Here is a 21,466-nt window from a genome sequence, read left to right on the forward strand (position 1 = left end):
GGCACGGTATTGCATTTACAGTGCACAACTTTTGACATTGTGGAACCCTTTTCCATATACAGTGCACAATTTTTTACCAGAACCCTAAGGGCCCTGCTCAAAAGTAGTGCACTAAATAGGGAATAGGGTGTCATTTGGGACGTATACATACAGTACCTGTCTCTCTGTTAGTACTGTTAGAGTAGCAGGATTGTTGTAACTGAACCATGTCCTACAACAGGTTCTGGAGGAGGCTGAGTCGGTTTATGAGCAAAGTGAACCCTGAACCCAACCTCATCCACATTATGGGCTGCTACGTCCTGGGAAACCCCAATGGAGAGAAGGTACACTACAGTTCTCAATGAAGAGGGTAGAGAATCTCTCTTTTTCTTTTCTCTCCCTCTACTTATCTCCCTACTTCTCTCCCTCCTCTCTCTCTACTTCTCTCCCTCCTCTCTCTCCACTTATCTCCCTCCTCTGTCTCGTCATTGTTGGTAATGAGGCCTACTACTGTTGTGTCATCTGAAAACTTGATGATTGWGTTGGAGGCGTGAATGGCCACGCAGTTTTGGGTGAACAGGGAGTACAGGAGGGGGCTGAGCACGCACCCTTGTGGGGGATCAGCGAAGTGGAGGTGTTGTTTCCTACATTCACCAACTGGGGGYGGCCCGTCAAGAAGTCCAGGACCCAGTTKCACAGGGCAGGGTTCAGACCCAGGGCCTCAAGCATAATGACRAGCTTGGAGGGTACTATGGTGTTGAATCCTGAGCTATAGTCAATAAACAGCATTCTTACATAGGTATTCCTCTTGTCCAGATGGGATAGGGCAGTGTGATGGCGATTGCATCGTCTGTGGATCTATTGGGGCAGAAAGCAAATCTCAGTGGGTCTAGGGTGGCAGGTAAATGATCCTTGACTAGTCTCTCAAAGCACTTCATGATGACAGGAGTGAGTGCTACGGGGCTATAGTAATTTAGTTCAGTTATCTTTGCTTTCTTGGGTACATGAACAGTGTTGGACATCTTGAAGCAAGTGGGGACAGCAGAGTGGGATAGGGAGAGATTGAATATGTCCGTAAACACTCCAGCCAGCTGGTCTGTGCATACTTTGAGGACGCGGCTAGGGATGCCGTCTGGGCCGGAAGCCTTGCGAGGGTTAACACACTTACATTTATCGCATATTGACTGGGTGATACATCATAATTTACACTTCAAGTACTTGTATCCTCGGAATTCAGGATCTTGGGAACTGGTTCTTAGAATTCTCCCTCTTGGACTTGACTCAATACCCCCACCACATTAGCATTCTATGTGTATTGGCAGGGTGTATTTACTGGGAGACAGATTGGCAGATCAGAAAAACAGCTAGGATGGGCTTGCTGCTGAGTGGAGACTGGTGTGCTCGATGAAGAGAAATCAAGCTAGCTTCAATAAAACACTAAAGCAAAGGCTCCCAGAATGAGAGTTGTCAACCAGCCCATTAAATTACAGATGAGTTAATTATTTGATTCTCCACAAGCGCATGTCTCCAGCGGTGAGTATGAAAGAAGTGTGTTCCTCAGTGTCATCACCGAGTACAGCATCATGTTGTTTATACAGAAGAAGCAAAGCACAAGAGACTGGCAATCACTGGGTGCCTTTGAAAACGTTTTTCTTCTACACACACACACAGACACACAGCACACAGACAACACAGACACACACACAGACAGACACACACACAGACAGACACACAGACAGACAGACACAAGACAGACAGACCAACAGACAGACAGACACACAGACAGACAGACACACAGACAGACACACACACAGAACGACAGACACAAGACCACACACAGACACACACACAGACACACACACAGACACAGACAGACACAGACACACACACACATCCCTCGCTCCGTCGCTCTCTCTCTCTCTCTCTCTCATTTGCCCTTCCTGTCACCCATCTTGGATGAATGAGGAGTTATTGCCATAGCCTAAAAGCTTGGAGCTGGGTCCTTTCGAGGTCCAGGCCCCCCTGGCGAGGAGAGAGAGCCTGGCTGGAGGATTAATTGGTGTCTGTTCTTATTGTTGGCCAACAGCTGTTCCAGAAGCTAAAGAACCTGATGAGGCCTTACTCCATCGAATTCGAGTCGCCACTGGAGCTGTCTGCGCAGGGTGAGGACTGTCAGCGACACACACACACACACACACACACACACACATATACACGACCTGCAATAGCTTTTATTGATGGACTTGTTCCCTCAATCAAAATAGTCATTATTTCTCCTTCTCCTCTCTCTCTGTCTGTCATATTGTTCATTGTTCATTCATTAACTCTGATAAAACTATCTGTCTTTCTTCATTTGCTTTTGATTTCTTTTTCTTTCACTCCTTTGGGTCCATTCACTGTAACTGGACTATCTTGTCTGCCTCTCCCAACCTCCCTCTCTCCTTCCCTCCCTCTTTCCTTCCCTCCCTCTCTCCTTCCCTCCCTCTCTACCTTTCCCACTCTATTTTGGTGTGAGATAGATAAGGTCTGCAAGGTAAATGGCACTGTGGAGAGGGTCAAACGAACCTGCCCAGCTAGCACATTTGGTTCCTTGGAAGTAGCGGGAACGTATGTCTTTGGTTTCACATTGGTTGTGGGAACGAAGCCATGCGTTTCTTGACCGGTAAAATTTTGAGAACATAAGAGAACATTTAGCCTGTTATGGGAACATTTATTTTTAGGYTGCAGGGAGGTTCTTTGAACATTTTCCTGGGAGGTTTTATTAACTCTGAGAAYGGAAATTATAGGTYATTTGGAGGTTTTTGATAAACTTCTTTAAAACRTTCACTAAATGTTTCAATAAGACTTTTAATAACACTGCCAGCTTATTTTTGGTTAACTGTTTTTATTACTCCAAGCACAGATAGAGAACAGAAGATTAGTTTCCATGTGTCCTATCTATGGAATTTGACAGTGTGCCACCAGGATGGAGCTAGCATGCCATTTTTTTACACATACAAAGCTGTTCATTTTAGTCTATTCAAACAGACCCCAAAACAAAGAAAACAAGCACTCATTAAGATCAGGTGTGGCCAATTAGTTTTGTTGATGCTGATAACGGAATGTATATGTTTTTAAATAACATTCTTAGAACGTTCTCATAACGTTACTAAAGTTTTTCTTGTTGTTTTTATGTAAAGCTTTCTTAACGTTCTCAGAACAATTTGAAAACATGACTTTAAACAGAACCATGAGGAAACCTGTAGGAACTGTTATGCTGAAGTACCAAAATTCCCACGGAAGAATGTTGTTTCTTAACGTTCTTGAAACAATTTGAGAACATGACTTCAGTAGAACCATGAGGAAACCTATAGGAAACATTATGCAGAAGTACTGAAATTCCCACAGAGGAACGTTGTTTATTAATGTTCTCTGAAATATTTGAGATGATTCCCAGTGTCAAACCAGTTGGAGAACGTTCCTAGAACATTACCAACATTTAAATTAAATGTAACCATGTTTGAACCTTTAGGAAAAGTTCTGTTAAAGTAATGAAATACCAAGAAAATAACATTTATTTTCTGTCAAGTTCCTTAAATGTGCTGAGAATGTTCCAAAGCCAAGCAACTATCCTGCACCATTACCAGAAAGTTGTGGGAAGGTTGTATGCAATATAACCATAAGACAACCACTCTCACCAAGCTCTAAAGGCCATGATGCACTGGCAATTTCTTTGAGGCAATATTGTCGAGCAATGTTGCTGGCAACAGAGTAGGGTATGAGACACTGGAGCAGTGATGAGCAGTGAGCAACATGGACATGAATACTGTAATAGATTTCATATGAAGCAGCATATATAAATTTAAAACTCAATTTCCCCATTAATTTACTCATCTCTTATAGCTTGTTGTTGSCTGTTAACGCCCACATCTGAACTGGAATTTATCAGCTAGCAAACAAGCAACAAAGAGGTGTTGCCTGTGCCCTGGTTATCCACTCAAACCTACTGCCAATGCAGACATAAGGATTTTACATTTTACTTCACAACTAGCTAACCAGCTAGTTAAACATACAAAAACAATTTAAAACGAAAAATGAAATRTAAAATCTGCATGGCTAGCTAGCTAACGAATTAGCCTATTTGTCCCATTGACTTATCATTGGTTGCAGTTAGCATGCTAATCGATTAACATGCGCACCACCGTGGATATTTTTGTCAGTTAAACATGACAAACTGAACACAGTATGTATGTATTAACGTATCATGCTATAATATTGTAGTGAGAAACATAAGAGATGTTAATGGCCAACATCTCACTCCAACATGGGAGTAGATTTTTTCTTGCTTCAGCTCAAAAACGGTCGCCATGTTTCCCAAATATTTTGGAACAGCAGACTGATCACATGACCAATATCTGTGCTCTGATTGGAGGATTGCTACAAATTGCCCAATAGGTGGCGCTGCTGATCAAGATTCCCCAGGTAATAAAAAGTTGCTATTTTTCAATGTGAAATAGTTGCAGCAAACGTTGCTGTAAACATTGCTCACAACATTGTCAGTGTATCATGGCCTTAAGAAACATATGGTTGTCAGAACTTTATGCTCTAGCTGGGTGCTCCCTGAACAGTGAATGTCAACACACAACGATAGATGGTAGAAGTTGAACCATTCATTGTAAATGATATTGTTCTTGAGAATAACAAGTCAAATGCTAAAGAGATTATTATAACATTCGATATCTGTGTGTAACACATACAGTATATTAACTGGGCAATCAGCAGTTGCTACATCCMTTTTTGGACTTATTAATGAATGATATGTACCCATTGATTCTTGAAGAATATAATTTATAAATGCCATGAGCTTAGTTCAACTGTCACACCCCATTAGAACACAAAATATAAACTTGTTTTACTCCAATGTTTGTAAATAAAGCAAATGTAAACAAACACTATATAGCCACAAACATGGTTAAAACTATAATTTTGATATCATGCATGGTCAGTCTTTGCATCCATAGCTCTGTCTATGAATTTGAGAGTGGTTACATTTCTCCAGCCCCATCCCTCAGCTTTTTACCAAAACASGGGYGGGGAAGACGCTTTGCAATTGTTTCAACTGCTGATTGCCGCTTAAMGGTGGAATCGCTTGARGGCAACATATAAATGAGCAAATTCTTTGTATTATTAACTAGGTAAGGTACCCTGAAGTGAAACGCATAATTGAACCTTTACTGTATCTTCTTTTATCTAGGAAAAGAGATGATTGAGATGTACTTTGACTTCCGTCTCTTCCGTCTGTGGAAAACTCGCCAGCACTCCAAACTCCTGGACTACGAGGATCTTTTATGACGGGGCTCCAAGTCAAGTCAGTCCTGTAGCAGACATACAGTCTATACTGGGACAGGAGGACCTACTGAACGCCACTGCTCAACTCAACCCTACTGCTCARCCCCACTGTAACATCTATCATACCTGCTTTCATCCAGGAGAGGACTGGGAGAGGGGGGTGATGAAGAGGAGGAAGAAGAGAAGAGGGACAGGAGTTATAGAGAGGTAGAGGAGGAGGTGAGGGGTGACATAGCAGCTGTCATGGTGCTGTGTGTGTCACCCATTATTTATTTCAACCCTCCTCTTCACCGCCTTCGCAACCACAAAGGTCGAGGGTCAAAAAGAGAGACACCAAGCAGAAGGGATGCTAGAAGGACAACAAGACCTGAAGATGGAGAGAACGAGTGAAAGAGTAGAACGGGAGAGAGATCTTCTGTGCTCTTGCTCTCTCCCGTATGAAACGAGGAACAAAAACATGTATTGTCATGTTTGAGGTGCTCATAGCACTTTAAAGGGCAATTGTTTGGTTCGGTTCTTGTTGGATCTCTCAGAGAATCTGGATTGGAAAAGCATAATTCAATCCATATGTAGGTGTGTATGTATACATCACATGAATATCGTCTAGCTCTAGTCATGCAAATTCTCACTCTGTAAGAATATGATACATTATTTATGTTCGCTGTTTCTTCTGAACTCTCTTCAATAACTCAGGTTTTAGCCATGAAATCATCTCTGTTTGTTTGATCCCCTAATGCACCAGATATTGTAATCCTCATTGCCATTGCTTGGGATGAATGTAGATATAATTTATCTTCTATCTATTTCAACTGATTCAGCTCCAGAGCCAAAAGTGTAGGGGCGATGTCACGAATACATATGTGTGTGTGCATGTGCGTTCGTAGGTCCGTGGGCGTGCGTGCGTGCGTGCGTCGTGTGTGTGCCTGCGTGCGTGTGCGTTTTCCCTCTCTGATATAGCCATGCTGAACCATTCCATTTCACACCACAGAGTGAAGTCACTGACACACACTTCCAGCAGATGATTTGTGATGTCAGGTCTGGTATCATGGCCAATAGCTCAAGCAAAMCCCCTATCAGTGTTACCCGGTGGATCCCTTTCTACTGTCTCCATCGGAGTGATGCCATTTAAATGGCCCATGTCTTCCGTCAGTAGCTGTACTCCATCTAGCCTCAAGCCTGTTGGTTGCTCTATCCATCAGCTAGGCCGCTCTGGCTCCCCCTCAGGACCTCTTCCTCCACTGGGCCTTAGTTCAGTCAGAAAATAGGCACTTAATAAATTGGTCTGATCTTCATCATTCCAAGCCATTAAGGAGCCATCTGGGGCTCAGCAGAGTTATGTGCTGTAATGTAATGCACGAGGGGAGAGAGAGTAGTGTGTGTGTGTGTGTGTGTGTGTGTGTGTGTGTGTGTGTGTGTGTGTGTGTGTGTGTGTGTGTGTGTGTGTGTGTGTGTGTGTGTGTGTGTGTGTGTGTGTGTGTGTGTGTGTGTGTGTGTGTGTGTGTGTGTGTGTGTGTGTGTGTGTGTGTGTGTGTGTGTGTGTGTGTGTGTGTGTGTGTGTGTGTGTGTTGTGTGTGTGTGTGGTGGTGTGTGTGTGTGTGTGTGTGTGTCCATCAGCATCACACCATAAAACTACTGTATCAAGAACATCAAGAACACTGGGGGCAGGCAGTCAGATTGCCAGAGGACGGCCAGTGGACATCTAAAAGAGATGACTCCACACTAGTCAAAGCCACCCTGCTCACACACACAGCATTATTCCCTGCACAGCTAGCTCTTCTCTGTCGGCGCCAAGTTAACGCAACATAACACGTTTGTCTTCTTTTGTGTGGCTGTTCTGTTGTCCTTTTTCATGTTCATGAGGGTGAAGAGTTGAGTGGTGGATATCGATGTCATCCCTCAGATAGAGCAAAAGATGCCAACGCATTGTCTGCGACGGAGAGCGCTCTCCCTGTTGGAGTCTAAGTCATGTAACCCAGACTCTGACTCAGCAGTCAGCAGAAGTTCTATAGGTTCTGTTCTGTTCTCTGTAGTTCATATAAGCCTTCGTTGCTGCATCTAATGAAAGATGCAAACAGCCATACTGTCTCTCACTCCACCCGTATCTTCTCCTTCATGTGACACCAATTTCTATGACTGTACTGTTACCTTTTCAATATAAAGTGTGAGGGAAATATAAAGTGTTTGGGAAATATAAAGTCTTAGGGAAAACATAAGGATTAAAAAGAAATATATTTAAAAAAAAATGAGGATTTGTTTTAGCTAATCATTTAAGCTATTTGCTTCTTGCCTCTATCAATGTTACTGTATGTGGCATGGTATAGAGYGCAGAGTAAGAATCCACAAACATGTATTTCTCCTCCATCTGTGTTTTGTAGCAGCAACGTTGAAGAGATGGGGGGGGTAAGAAAGTTGAGAATGCCCTAAAATGATTGATGTCTCACTCTTTTTGAAACTCTCTTGCTAACAGGGCTTAATGTGCAGCGACTCACTGTACTGTACGCTTCAGAGTTCTAGGCACTGAGGGAAAACAAAAATGCTTGTTTTCTTTCATGTCTCATAGGAACTCAGACAGAGGAAGATGCTGTTTCTCATGCCTGCCTTGTTGACATGGACTTTGGTCAAAAGTAGTGCACTATAACGGAAAGAGTGTGACATTTGGGACGAAGCCCAGTAGGTGTGCTCTTCAGCCACGTCTTCCCTCCTCCCTCCGCTGCCCACTCAGAGATGGACGGTGGCTGGCTCAACGGGAAGATGATTGGCTTAGTTAGAGGAGGATCGCTTGATGACACACTGAGGAGGCATACAGCCCGCCCACCTGGTGGATTATGGCCGCGTTACTGGCTGACTACATTGCAGACACACCCATGTCAGATCTCACAACACCTGGACAGGTGTTTAACATATCAGCAAACAACATCATATGATACAGCAGCAATCTGATGCCCGACTGTACAGTCGATGGCCTGGCACACAACCATTGGTTGATGCAACGCAATGTCTGCAATGTAGTCGGCCTGGAACGCGACCATTATGTTTTGGGGAGGGGAAGGAAAGCCCCRTGATTGATATTTAGTTCCATTAAGAAATCCACAGCCTTTTGTATGTCTGTTTTTATTATATAGCAAGTAGTCTAAACTGAATTATAATCTATGAGTCATTTAAGATAATGTGATCATTTGTTTATTTTGGAGCACTCTGACTCTCAATGYGTTTTATGAGGTAGATCAATGTAAATATCAACAATAAAATACACACTGTATATCTCTACTGGTGATAAGAATCATTTGAAATGACCAACATCGAAAGCAAATATGGGTAGTGAGCCTTTCATTGTACTTTACCCTCATGGTATTGGGAGGGAGAAAATGCCTTTTTGAGTAAAGTTGGCTATCAAGTCTACTGAGAGAAACGATGTACACAACTGACATTGACTTGTACATAATGGGTTTTAAAGCATATTTTCCAGTAAAGTGTTCTGTTGAAATTGAGACCGGTGTGSCTGTTTTTCTTTTCAATCGCGTCTTGTCATTTCATTAAAGCGAATATTAACGCCGTTGTGCTGAAGAGCCATATTTCAGAGTGCTGAAGCTGGTTTCTTTGATCCTGACAGGACATCTCCTACTCTGCTCCACACTACGCTCCTAAGAGAAATGACAACTTCCAGTGACCCTGTGTCATGTCCATAGCAGGGTCGGGGAACAGGTCAATTTAACATAATTGAGTGATTTGCTTGGAAATGAAGTCTGAACTGACGACGCACTACGCAGACTGCACACTCCACAAAGCAATGGGACTCTACAGAGACTAGCATTGATTTAGACGAGGGGGCTATAACTTTTTAAATGAAGGGGAGAAGGAGAGTAAGGGGTTGCTTCAACAAAATGACTTTTACGTTGGATATTCTCAGAGAAAACTGACCGTGCCTTGCAGTATCATTTCATCTGTTGGGCTGATGATGTGTATTACTTTGTCGAACATTGACGTTACACTCTGTTTGCCCCCTCTGAACTAGGCTACAATAGAACAAGAGGGATAGACTGACGTTAGACGAAAACAAGCTCTAGTATGAAGCCTACTTTAGAGGAGTATCTTTTCAGGAGCTTACAGACAGAAAGATATTTCAGGTCCCTTATCTCTCTGTACCAGAGACACGTTTATCCCACGTCCACCCCTCCACCTGATCAATTCTTTGTACCCCCATCTTTCTCTCTCTCTCTCCCTCTCTCTACCTCTCTTACTCTCTATTTATCTCTCTCTCTCTCTCTCTGTCTGTCATATAATCACATCCCAAGGATTCATGTCTGTTGCAGTGTAAAGACAAAACCCGAAAATCTATAGAACGCTTGCCTGCCTGGGGGGAGAAATTGGAATTCTGAAGAACAGCAGATGGGAGGGGTCAGATAACATTTTCTGGGCKTGTCTGATGATGTTTTGCTAAAAAGTTTTCTGCAGGGAACGATGCTGTCTCAGATGCTATCTGATCCCCCATCTACAGTCCCTACATTTGACTGAATCCTCGCTGGTCATCTACCATCTGGGGTAAAAACGCAGAAAAACGCAGAACAAACATATTGCGTAATTGCATCAAATGTTCGATTAAGGACTGGATTAAATCCGTGTCGTGGAAGTATTGCGGAAGATCCTTGTTAAAAAGTAAATGTAATTTCCGGTTGAGCCGACATATGCAGCGTTTACCGTGATTGAAGTCTCAGCGAATGCAGGAACATTGCCTTTAAATTTAAATTGAGCTGTAACGAGTATCTTTGCGATACGGATTGAATCCAGACCTAAATTCTGAAATTCTGAAATAAACAGTACTAGAACTAGTAGCGTAAGCAGGACGGGAGCTCCACCCCCCCCTTTCTTTGCAAATTATGGGCAAGTCTATCAAATTCAAAAGATGCGAAATCATGATTTGTCCAAATCTTTTCACGAGAACAAAGTTCCTCGTTAGTCGTCGCATCCCACAGTCTGTTGACAGTCGCTACGATACATTCCTACAACCTGGTTCAACCCAAACCCTAGCCTTAACCACAACTCTATAACCCTAGCTTCATGTCCACATMCCAGTTCAACCTTAACCCTAGCCTCAACCACAACCCTCCATAACCTAAACTATAGCTCCAACCCTAATTCTAAACCCGTCACCACCACCAAATAGGGCTCACCCGCCTCCCGAAATCTCAATTTAACTCCCTGTCACAAAACTATAATAATCACTGGAGAATGTTCCTTTAAACAGAAGTGAATCTTAGACCATCTCTCAAAAGTTGAAAGGGCTGAAAAGGAGACAGGAGGAGCGAGGACAGAACGTGAACAACGTGGTGAGGCAATACATCTCTTTGCGGATTGGTGCTCCAGCACGGGCATGGCATTTTGGAAAGAATTTACTTMATTCTTCTCGATTTATTTTTATTTAAATGTATTTGGGTACATCTTCCAATTCTAAATAAACTAATATTGTATCTTAATGACKTACAGCTTATTAGCGTACACCTAATATGTTCCCCCTGTTGAYGATGCTCATTATATACAGTTGAAGTCGGAAGTTTACATACACTTAGGTTGGAGTCATTAAAACTCGTTTTTCAACCACTCCACACATTACTTGTTAACAAACTATAGTTTTGGCAAGTCGGTTAGGACATCTACTTTGTGCATGACACAAGTAATTTTTCCAACAAATGTTTACAGACATATTATTTCACTTATAATTACTGTATCACAATTCCAGTGGGTCAGAAGTTTACATATACTAAGTTGACTGTGCCCTTAAACAGCTTGGGAAATTCCAGAAAATGATGTCATGGCTTTAGAAACTTCTGATAGGCTAATTGACATMATTTGAGTCAATTGGAGGTGTACCTGTGGATGCATTTCAAGGCCTACCTTCAAACTCAGTGCCTCTTTGCTTGACATCATGGTGAGGTGAAAATCAAAAGAAATCAGCCTAGACCTCAGAAAAAAAATGGTAGACATCCACAAGACTGGTTCATCCTTGGGAGCAATTTCCAAACGCCTGAAGGTACCACGTTCATCTGTACAAACAATAGTTTTATATACAGTTTTATAAACAATAGTTTGTAACCGACTTGCCAAAATAATAGTTTGTTAATTAACAACAAATTTGTGGACCGGTTGAAAAAATAGTTTTAATAACTCCAACCTAAGTGTATGTAAACTTCCGACTTCAACTGTTCATGCCAAATGGATAGGTTACCCTCACGTATCTGAAATGACATGATCAATTGATGTTAATTGATCATRAAAAGCATGCAGTAACTTGCTGTATAACTCTGATGATATGAAATGTGGAAATGTGTATTTCTGATTATGCTCTTCATGAAGTGATGATATTAAAACAAAATAGTTCAAACATTTATTTAACAATCCCTTAAAAACGGCAAGTAGTTGTCAATCGTTTTAGCGGAGCTAGGGGTCTCCTTGCTTCCCAGCAGCCAAATCGAACACAATGCACTGCATTGTGAGGCATAMATACTTTTGTTCACTGTCTAGCATTAAAAATAACAGATAAATATCTCTKAATGCCCAAAACATGTCACTACACAACACCAATGGGACAACCCAATTTGCTAGCCCTCAGTAGTTTATACAAACTATACAAATACAAACATATAAAGGCCTAACATGTGTTTTGTTATTAAATAACAGTTCAATGAAACTGAAAATGTATTATATGTCATGTTTTTGTAATTTTCAAGTGTTTTTACATGGTGCCAAAGGCAAGGTACAGCATTTACCACCACAATTCAAGAATGACCCGCCTACACATTCTAGTTCATTGTTAAACGTCCAGGTTGATGCCAGATAGGTACATGTACCAACTACCAAGTAAGTATATCACAGGTTGAAGGAAGAATAACCTAAATCAGACAGTAACGGAAATAATCAGGAGGGTTTTCTCCGGCAATAGGTCATTATCAATAAAACATCCCAATAGGGAGCAGAGCATTCGGTTTGACTGCTCTGGGGCATATTGACGTGATCTGTTATTAGCTAGCTAGCCAATTTGATGTCAATCAATGTAGCCTTTATGTCTGTCAGCAGCAATCGTGATTGTTTTTAAGTGTTCAATGTTGACAAGGGGATGTTAGCTAACTAGGTACCACTATACACTCACGTGCCAGTTTATTAGGTACACCCATCTAGTAACGGGTCAGACCCACCCCTTTGCCTCCAGAACATCCTGAATTCTTTGGGGCATTCTACAAGGTGTCGGAAACGTCCCACAGGGATGTTGGGCCATGCTGACGCGATGGTATCTAGCCRTTGCTGCAGATTGGACGGCGGTACATGCATGCTGCGAACAGCCCCTTCCATCTCATCCCAAAGATAATCTATTGGGTTGAAGTCGGTGGATTGCGCAGGCTACTCAAGTAAACTAAATTCACTGTCATGTTCCAGGCGATGTTTTTCCAATGTTGGTCAACGCTTGYCCACTGGAGCAGCTTCTTCTTGTTTTTAGCTGATAGGAGTGGAACCCGGTGTGGTCGTCTGCTCCCATCCGCGACAAGGACAGACGAGTTGTGCATTACAAAATGTCGTTATGCACACCACTGTTGTACTGCGCCATTATTTGTCTGGTTTGGCCCACCTGTTAGCTTGCACGATTCTTGCCAATATCCTTCAACCTCTCATCAACGAGCTGTTTTTGCCCACAGGACTGYCGCTGACTGGATGTTTTTTGTTTGTCGCACCGTTCTCGGTAAACGCTAGACATTGTCGTGCGGGAAAAGCCGAGGAGGCTGGCCGTTTCTGAGATACTGGATYCGGCGCACCTGTCACCAACGATCATACCACGCTCAACGGTGCCTAGGTCCATTCTAGCGTTCTATCGAACAGTAACTGAATGCCTCGATGCCTGTCTGCCTGCTTAATATAATAAGCCACGGCCACGTGACTCACTGTCTATAGGAGCGATCCATTTTCGTGAAYGGGGTGGTGTACCTAATAAACTAGCCGCTGAGTGTATGTTTATTCAACTACACAACGTTTCTACCAGTAGCTCGCAATGTAAACATTACCAGCAAACAGTACATCGGCAAACGCACCCTTCTGCTGCTTGACAGGCAGAGCCCACAAAGGATGGGAAATAACCTAAACCATAGTTGTCAGGTATAGTTCATTTGATTTTATATCACTCAAATATCCAGTTAATGGTGGCCAATATTGAGAGATATTGTCAGGCTACCCTCGTATCTGAAATGACATGATCAATTGATGTTTACAGATCATGAACAGCATGCAGTGACTGCTGTATAACTCTGATGATAGAGCGACTGTAAATGGGCGCAATTGTTTTGCATGGTATAATCGGAACGGTGTATTTCTGACTTATGYTTTTCAAGAGGTGATGATATCACAACCAAATAGTTAACATTTATTTAACAATCCCTTGAAAATGGCACGCAGTTGTCAATGGTTTTAGCGGAGCTGGGGGTCTCCAATCGAACGCTCTGCAACTTATTGTGACATTTTATTGATACCGACCTATTGTTGGCTACCTGTGATTCTCATCAGTAGGCCTAATGATTATGTCACATTAGGCCATTATTGACAGGGTGTCTGCTGGGTGAAGATAAGGAGGAATTGAGCTTTTTAATATCCTCTCTCCTTCTCTTACTAACTCTGTTTCCCTCCCTCCCTCTACCCCCCTGACTTTTCACTGGGTTGAACTCAGAAATAGAGAATCGTCAAGAACATAGCCTGATGCTCTAAACATGTCATCCATCACCATTTGGAGCATTTGGAAACAGAGGAGTGTGTTCCGGTGAGTGTGTGCGTCTGCGTGTGTGCCTGCCAGTGTATGTACCACCTACTGTTCACAGGTGTTATTGAGATGACTGAGCGTAATGATAAGGCAGAGCAATGAACCAACCAGAACACACAGAAAGAGTCATTTGGAACGAGCCATCTGCAGTGGCAAGCTGTCTGTCTCTTTTAGGTCCGTTTTCAATGCCAAATGCTAGCTGTAACATATGAATCAGCTCAGAATAATGTACCAAATGCTTCCGTTACCTTGTGGTGTGTACAACACAGGGTCTCCGTCACTGTGGATGGAGCAGCTGCCTACTGCTGATGAACTATTGACACTGGAGGTGGAAAGTTAGGCCTTTCCGGGGGATTTAAATTGTTTCAGTAGAAAATACTTCAAACAGAGACTTTTGAGAGACTTTTGTATATATATACAGAATGTACAAAACGGTAGGAACACCTTTCCATGACAGACTGACCAGGTGAATCCAGGTTTAAGCTACGGTATGATCCCTTATTGATGTAACTTGTTAAATCCACTTCAGTCAGTGTAGATGAAGGGGAGGAGGCAGGTTAAAGAAGGATTTTTTAAGCCTTGAGACATGGATTGTATACAGTATATGTGCCATTTGAAGGGTCAAGACAAAAGATTTAAGTGCCTTTGAACGGGGTATGGTAGCAGGTGCTAGGTGCACCGGTTTGAGTGTGTCAAGAACTGCAAAGCTGCTGGGTTTTTCACACACAACAGTTTCCCGTGTGTATCAAGAATGGTCCACCACCGAAATGATATCCAGCCAACTTGACACAACTGTGGGACGCATTGGAGTCATCATGGGCCAGCATCCCTGTGGAATGGTTATGAAACCTTGTAGAGTCCATGCCCTGATGAATTGAGGCTGTTCTGAGGGCAAAAGGGGGTGCAACTCAATATTAAGAAGGTGTTCCTAATGTTTTGTACACTCAGTGTCTATAGGACATGCACTTTGCCTTCAAACCCCACTAATTGCCCTCAGTACACTTCAGAAGGAAGAGCCCGTGTTATAATGTGTCATTGTAGTTGAAAAGACCAGGTTGTGGAAATGTCAGCTTCCATTTATCAGCTCCCATGATCTGCCTGTCTGTCTGCCCACTAACTTACTCTCGAGGAATTCTTTCCCGGATCAGCACCCCTATTACGACCCTTTGCCCCCCTCTCCCTAGATTCCACTGTCATTATATCACTCCAGAGGGGCACAGGGGGTTGCAGGGTGAGGGAGGGGGTGAGGTGTAACAAATGGCCCCTTTGACCCTTTGGGACAGGATTAAACACCTTGGAGAGTCCATGCCCTGACAAATTTTATTTGTATTTGTATTTTATTTCACTTTTATTTAACCAGGTAGGCCAGTTGAGATCAMGTTCTCATTTACAACTGCGACCTGGCCAAGATAAAGCAAAGCAGTGCGACAAAAACAACAACACAGAGTTACACATAAAGAAACGTAGAATCAATAGCACAATAGAAAAGAAAAATAGAAAAATCTATGTACAGTTTGTGCAAATGTAGAAGAGTAGAGAGGTAGACAGTAAATAGGCCCTAGAGGCGAAAATAATTACAATTTAGCATTAATACTGGAGTGATAGATGTGCAGATGATGATGTGCAAGTAGAGATACTGGGGTGCAAAAGACCAAGAGTAAGAGTAATAATATGGGGWTGARGTAGTTGGGTRTGCTATTTACAGATTGKCTRYGTACAGGTACAGTGATCGGTAAGCTGCTCTGACAGCTGATGCTTAAAGTTAGAGAGGGAGATATAAGTGATTTTTGCATTTCGTTCCAGTCATTGGCAGCAGAGAACTGGAAGGAAAGGCGGCCAAAGAAAGTGTTGGCTTTGGGGATGACCAGTGCAATATACCTGCTGGAGCGCGTGCTACGGGTGGGTGTTGCTATGGTGATTAGTGAGCTGAGATAAGGCGGAGCTTTTCCTAGCAAAGACTTATAGATGACCTGGAGCCAGTGGGATTGGCAACGAATATGTAGCGAGGGCCAGCCAACGAGGGCATACAGGTTGCAGTGGTGGGTAGTATATGGGGCTTTGGTGACAAAACGGATGGCACTGTGATAGACTGCATCCAGTTTGCTGAGTAGAGTGTTGGAGGCTATTTTGTAAATGACATCGCTGAAGTCAAGGATGGGTAGGATAGTCAGTTTTACGAGGGTATGTTTGGCAGCATTGGTGAAGGAGGCTTTGTTGCAAAATAGGAAGCCGATTCTAGATTTCATTTTTGATTTGAGATGCTTTATGAGTCTGGAAGGAGAGTTTACAGTCTAGCCAGACACCTAGGTATTTATAGTTGTCCACATATTCTAGGTCAGAACCGTCCAGACTAGTGATGCTAGTCGGGCGGGAGGGTGCGGGCAGCGATCGGTTGAAAAGCATGAACTTAGTTTTACTAGCATTTAAAAGCAGTTGGAGGCCACGGAAGGAGTGTTGTATGGCGTTGAAGCTCGTTTGGAGGTTTGTTAACACAGTGTCCAAGGAAGGGCCAGATGTATACAGAATGGTGTCGTCTGCGTAGAGGTGGATCAGAGAATCACCAGCATCAAGAGCGACATCATTGATGTATACAGAGAAAAGAGTCGGCCCGAGAATTAAACCCTGTGGCACCCCCATAGAGACTGCCAGAGGTCCGGACAACAGGCCCTCCGATTTGACACACTGAACTCTATCTGAGAAGTAGTTGGTGAACCAGGCAAGGCAGTCATTAGAGATACCAAGGCTATTGAGTCTGCCGATAAGAATGCGGTGATTGACAGAGTCRAAAGCCTTGGCCAGGTCGATGAAGACGTCTGCACAGTACTGTCTTTTATCGATGGTGGTTATGATATCGTTTAGGACCTTGAGCGTGGCTGAGGTGCACCCATGACCAGCTCTGAAACCAGATTGAATAGTGGAGAAGGTACGGTGGGATTCGAAATGGTCAGTGATCTGTTTGTTAACTTGGCGTTCGAAGATTTTAGAAAGGCAGGGCAGGATGTATATAGGTCTAYAACAGTTTGGGTCTAGAGTGTCTCCCACATTGAAGAGGGGGATGACCRCGGCAGCTTTCCAATCTTCGGGGATCTCAGACGATAAGAAAGWGAGGTTGAATAGGCTAGAAATAGGGCTTGCAACAATTTYGGCTGATAATTTTAGAAAGTCCAGATTGTCTAGCCCAGCTAATTTGTAGGGATCCAGATTTTGCAGCTCTTTCAGAACATCAGCTGTCTGGATTTGGGTGAAGGAGAAGCTGGGGRGGTTTGGGCAAGTTTCTGCAGGGGGTGCTGAGATGTTGGCCGGGGYAGGGGTAGCCAGGTGGAAAGCATGGCCAGCTGTARAAAAATGCTTATTGAAATTATCGATTATCATAGATTTATCGGTGGTGACAGTGTTTCCTTTGCTCAGTGCAGTGGGCAGCTGGGAGGAGGTGCTCTTATTCTCCATGGACTTTACAGTGTCYCAAAACTTTGGAATTAGTGCTACAGGACGCACATTTCTGTTTGAAAAAGCTAACCTTAGCTTTCCTAACTGMCTGAGTATATTGAAGCTGTTCTGAGGGCAAAAGGGGGTGCAACTCAATATTACGAAGGTGTTCCTAATGATTTGTACACTCAGTGTTTACCCAGAGCAGTGATGTGCAGGAGGGAGGGAGAGGGCTAGTAAGTGGGATAACACATAGTTAGTGAGAGAAGCAGTGAGCTTGTTGGGCTCATGGGCCAACACGTGAGACGAGACGCCTGTCTAAGGAGAGCTGACTACAGTACAGTCTGTCTCTGCTAGAACCCCTCACTGCTCATCTCTCTCTCTCTTTTCTCTCTCCTCTTTGCTCAGCTGATGAAAGTGCTGAAAAGGGGCTTCCATGTTATTATGAGCATCTCAAAATCAGAGTCAGGCGTGTGGAACTCTGAATTTACAGAATGAATTTGTTACTTTTCCACTCTCAGAGCATACGTTTTTAACATTTGTCTGATGCTGCGAGGTGAGGTGCCTTGTGATTTGAAGATTCTACATAGAGATTAAAAGGTGTGTGTGTGTGTGTGTGTGTGTGTGTGTGTTGTGTTGTTGTGTGTGTTGTGTGTGTGTGGACGTGTTTAACTATTCTTGTGGGGACCAGAAGTCCCTACAAGAATAGTAAACAAAGTAAAAATTGACCAGCTGGGGACATTTTGTTAGTCCCCACAAGGTCAAATGCTATTTCTAGGGGGTTTAGGGTTAAGGTTAGAATTAGTGTTAGAATTAAGTTAAATATTAAGGTTAGGAGCTAGGGTTAGTTGTAGGGTTAGGGTTAGGAGCTAGGGTTAGGGTTAGGATAAAGTTTAGGTTTTTGGGTTAGGGTTAGGGTTAGGGTAAGAGTACGGGTTAGGATTAGGGTTAGGTTTAGGGTTAGGGAAAATAGGATTTGTTAGCTGTACAAGACTGTGTGTGTGTGTGTGTGTGTGTGTGTGAATTTCATAGAACCACACTATTCATTTTTCAAACAAGGTGAGGGTTATTTTCATTGTGAAGTACTTTGGGAGATTGGAATCAATTTTACATGGCCTAAATTCCCTGTAGCATCTCCGATGTCCCTAGACTCCTTACACAAAACATATTCAGGAAATGGATATCTCTTCATCCGACAGTAATGCTAAAGTACCACCAGACTTTCTCTTACATTTACAACACAATCATTTATTTACTTTCTCTTAATATTTTATACAGACTGCGGTAACCCAGCTTCTTGCACTACAACAGATCCCTCCTCTAATTCAAAAAAATCCTCTCCTCCTTACATCCCTCTCTCTTTTCCTCCCTYCCTCACCTGCTTCGTCAGCTCCTTCCTTCTCTTTAGAGGCCATCTCTCCAAATGAGGAGACCAGGGAAGGGCAGGGAGAAACAAGAGAAGCGGACGAACAAGACAGGAACCAGTGCAATTCTAAAACTGCTGACCTTTATCCTTTGTTTGTTTGTGTTTTTCCCTCACTCTCTTTATTCTCTCCGGTAAACAATTAAATGTGGATCAGGAGCGAAGGTTCACCATCCCCTCGCAATCAGCCCTTCCCGTCTGCTGACGTAGGGGTTTGGTCCCCCCCCCCCACCCCGTTCCCCCAGATGCCCCCCCGTTGGCTTAGCTATACCACAATACCTAAAACAGCCTTTGATCTGAATTGACTGTGTGCAGTGCTGCCTGGTAAACAATGCTTTGTAATGAAATGAGCGCTGTAGTGTAAATCTGGTCCAAGTTGATCAAAGACTTTTTACGCTTTGAAATGTTGTTTGCCCCTTGGGATTTGATCGGCCATCTTGGTCATTGTTTATAACAGAACTGGAAYGGTTCACTTTAATATGCCTTGGTTTAGGTAAAAATCTGTCATTCTGCCCCTGAGCAAGGCAGATCCCACAGTTCCCCGGGCACCGAAGACATGGATTTCGATTAAGGCAGCCCTCCACACCTCTCYGATTCAGAGGGGTTGGGTTAAATGCGGAAGACACATTTCAGTTGAATGCATTCAGTTGTACAACTGACTAGGTATCCTCCTTTCTCTTCCCTTTCCCTTTTTCATCAGTTCCWACTAATGTTTGGTGGGTTATGGTTGTAGATATCAATTCCACCTGTGTTTCTGCTGGAAACGGACTGGTCAAAGGACAGTTTGGGCAGTATGATGTACATATCCACTCTTCAGAGATGTCTCATTATGAATGGTAAGCAGAGCAGCAAAACAAAGAGCTGGAACCAGGGACAGACTGGGACCACAAATCAGCCCTGGCATTTTCTAACACACCGGCCCATTTTTTGTGTCAAGGCCCTTAAACTGGCCCATTTTTTTCCTTGAGGCCCACATTATTAGCCAAATCATTATAATTCAGTGCAACAACCCCAATACAGACAGACCCACTGGGCTAAAGAGATCCATCTTTAACCCAGTGGGTATGTCTGTATTGGGGTTGTTTCACTGAATTATAATGATTTGGCTAATAATGTGGGCCTCAAGGAAACAAATGGGCCAGTTTAAGGGCCTTGACACAAAAAATGGGCCGGTGTGTTAGAAATGCCAGGGCTGATTTGTGGTCCCAGTCTGTCCCTGGTTCCAGCTCTTTGTTTTGCTGCTCTGCTTACCATTCATAATGAGACATCTCYGAAGAGTGGATATGTACATCATAGAGTTGTTTTGCTTCCCTGGCTTTTTCTCATTTGCACTTCACATAATTTTCCTCTTTCACACAGAGGGAGTGTTTACTTGCTTGGAATGCTAACTAATGCTGTTTTCCACAGTTCGAGTTTCACCCGCCTTCCTCTTCCTTCATCATCCTAACCTCCTGTTTCACCCCCGCTCTCCAGCACCCCAATGCAGCGAGGCTGAGCCTTGTTCCGATCACTCCACGTCCTTTCCCCAGTATTACACACACATTGTAAATGATTAGCCTACCTCGAGTGGATTATTACCCTTCTCCCGCTGTGCTCCTCAGCCCCAAATAGATTTTTGATCTGTGTTCATCAATTATCCGATGAGCGGCTTGTCGCCCCACCTGTACTCAGCCCATCCATGGTGTCCGCTCGCGTTTTTCAAGCACTAGATCAGTAGCCATAGAATTGCAGGGGATTAGCTATCTCTCTCAGAGCAGGAGAGCCGAGTGCTGTCAAGTTCATTTAGAGGTGGGGAAAATAGGTCTTTCAAATGCAAGTGATTTTGTCGCCGTTTTTCTTGCCTTTGACGATGTCCTATTGATTGGCACAAATCAGGGTCAAAAAGAAAACCCTTCTGTTGGACAAAAAGCAAACATTTTCAAACCATTATGCTGTTGACCCTCAGGAAATTACGGAAGTCCAGAGGACATATGAATGAATAAAAAATGTGCTCGTTATGTCATAATCACGACAACAAAAGTTGTTTTGTTGAGATCACGAGAGAAACTCTCTAGGAGTAGACATATTAATGATAATTTAACAGCAGTGTCATAGTTAACCAGTTGCAGTATGACTCTACAAATATCTATTAGAGCATATCTGTTGTAAGTAGCCATGTGCTACTACTGTACAGACCGGGGCCTTCTTATCAAAGCTCCAGCAATTAAAGGCAAACAATGGCAAACTGAGGAATTACAAATTCCAAACAAACTGCATGCGTTACAGTATGTGTCTAGTCAATGAGATGATTTTATAACTAAATGAATTGCGGAGCTGTCCTTCAGCACCACATTTTGCCCACCATTTTTGGCTGAAATGACAAATAGACTGTAGCCTACATGAAGTGTTGTAGTATTTACAAACCACAAGTGATTCACTTCACCTGTTCTTCTATTTTTATTTGTATGTACTACTTGTTAAWGTTGTATGTGACTGTTTTTGCTGCTATTGACAGGCCAACCTCCCTGTTAAAACTATTA

At 43.1% G+C, this 21,466-nt stretch overlaps 1 protein-coding gene across 1 annotated transcript in view; it reads left to right on the top strand.

Moving 5' to 3' along the window:
• LOC111964507 (NMDA receptor synaptonuclear signaling and neuronal migration factor-like) overlaps window positions 1–6,749 on the top strand; it is a 46,284-nt gene extending 39,535 nt beyond the window's left edge. The window contains exons 10-12 of the mRNA XM_070443766.1: window positions 221–323; window positions 2,066–2,141; window positions 5,213–6,749. Coding sequence (XP_070299867.1) covers window positions 221–323; window positions 2,066–2,141; window positions 5,213–5,310 — 277 coding nt within the window. The 3' untranslated portion in view covers window positions 5,311–6,749. The remainder of the gene's footprint in view (window positions 1–220; window positions 324–2,065; window positions 2,142–5,212) is intronic.
• Window positions 6,750–21,466: the final 14,717 nt, after the last annotated feature.

This window comes from Salvelinus sp. IW2-2015, linkage group LG5 (genome assembly GCF_002910315.2).
Source record: "Salvelinus sp. IW2-2015 linkage group LG5, ASM291031v2, whole genome shotgun sequence".
In the NCBI taxonomy this organism is placed as follows: Eukaryota; Metazoa; Chordata; class Actinopteri; order Salmoniformes; family Salmonidae; genus Salvelinus; species Salvelinus sp. IW2-2015.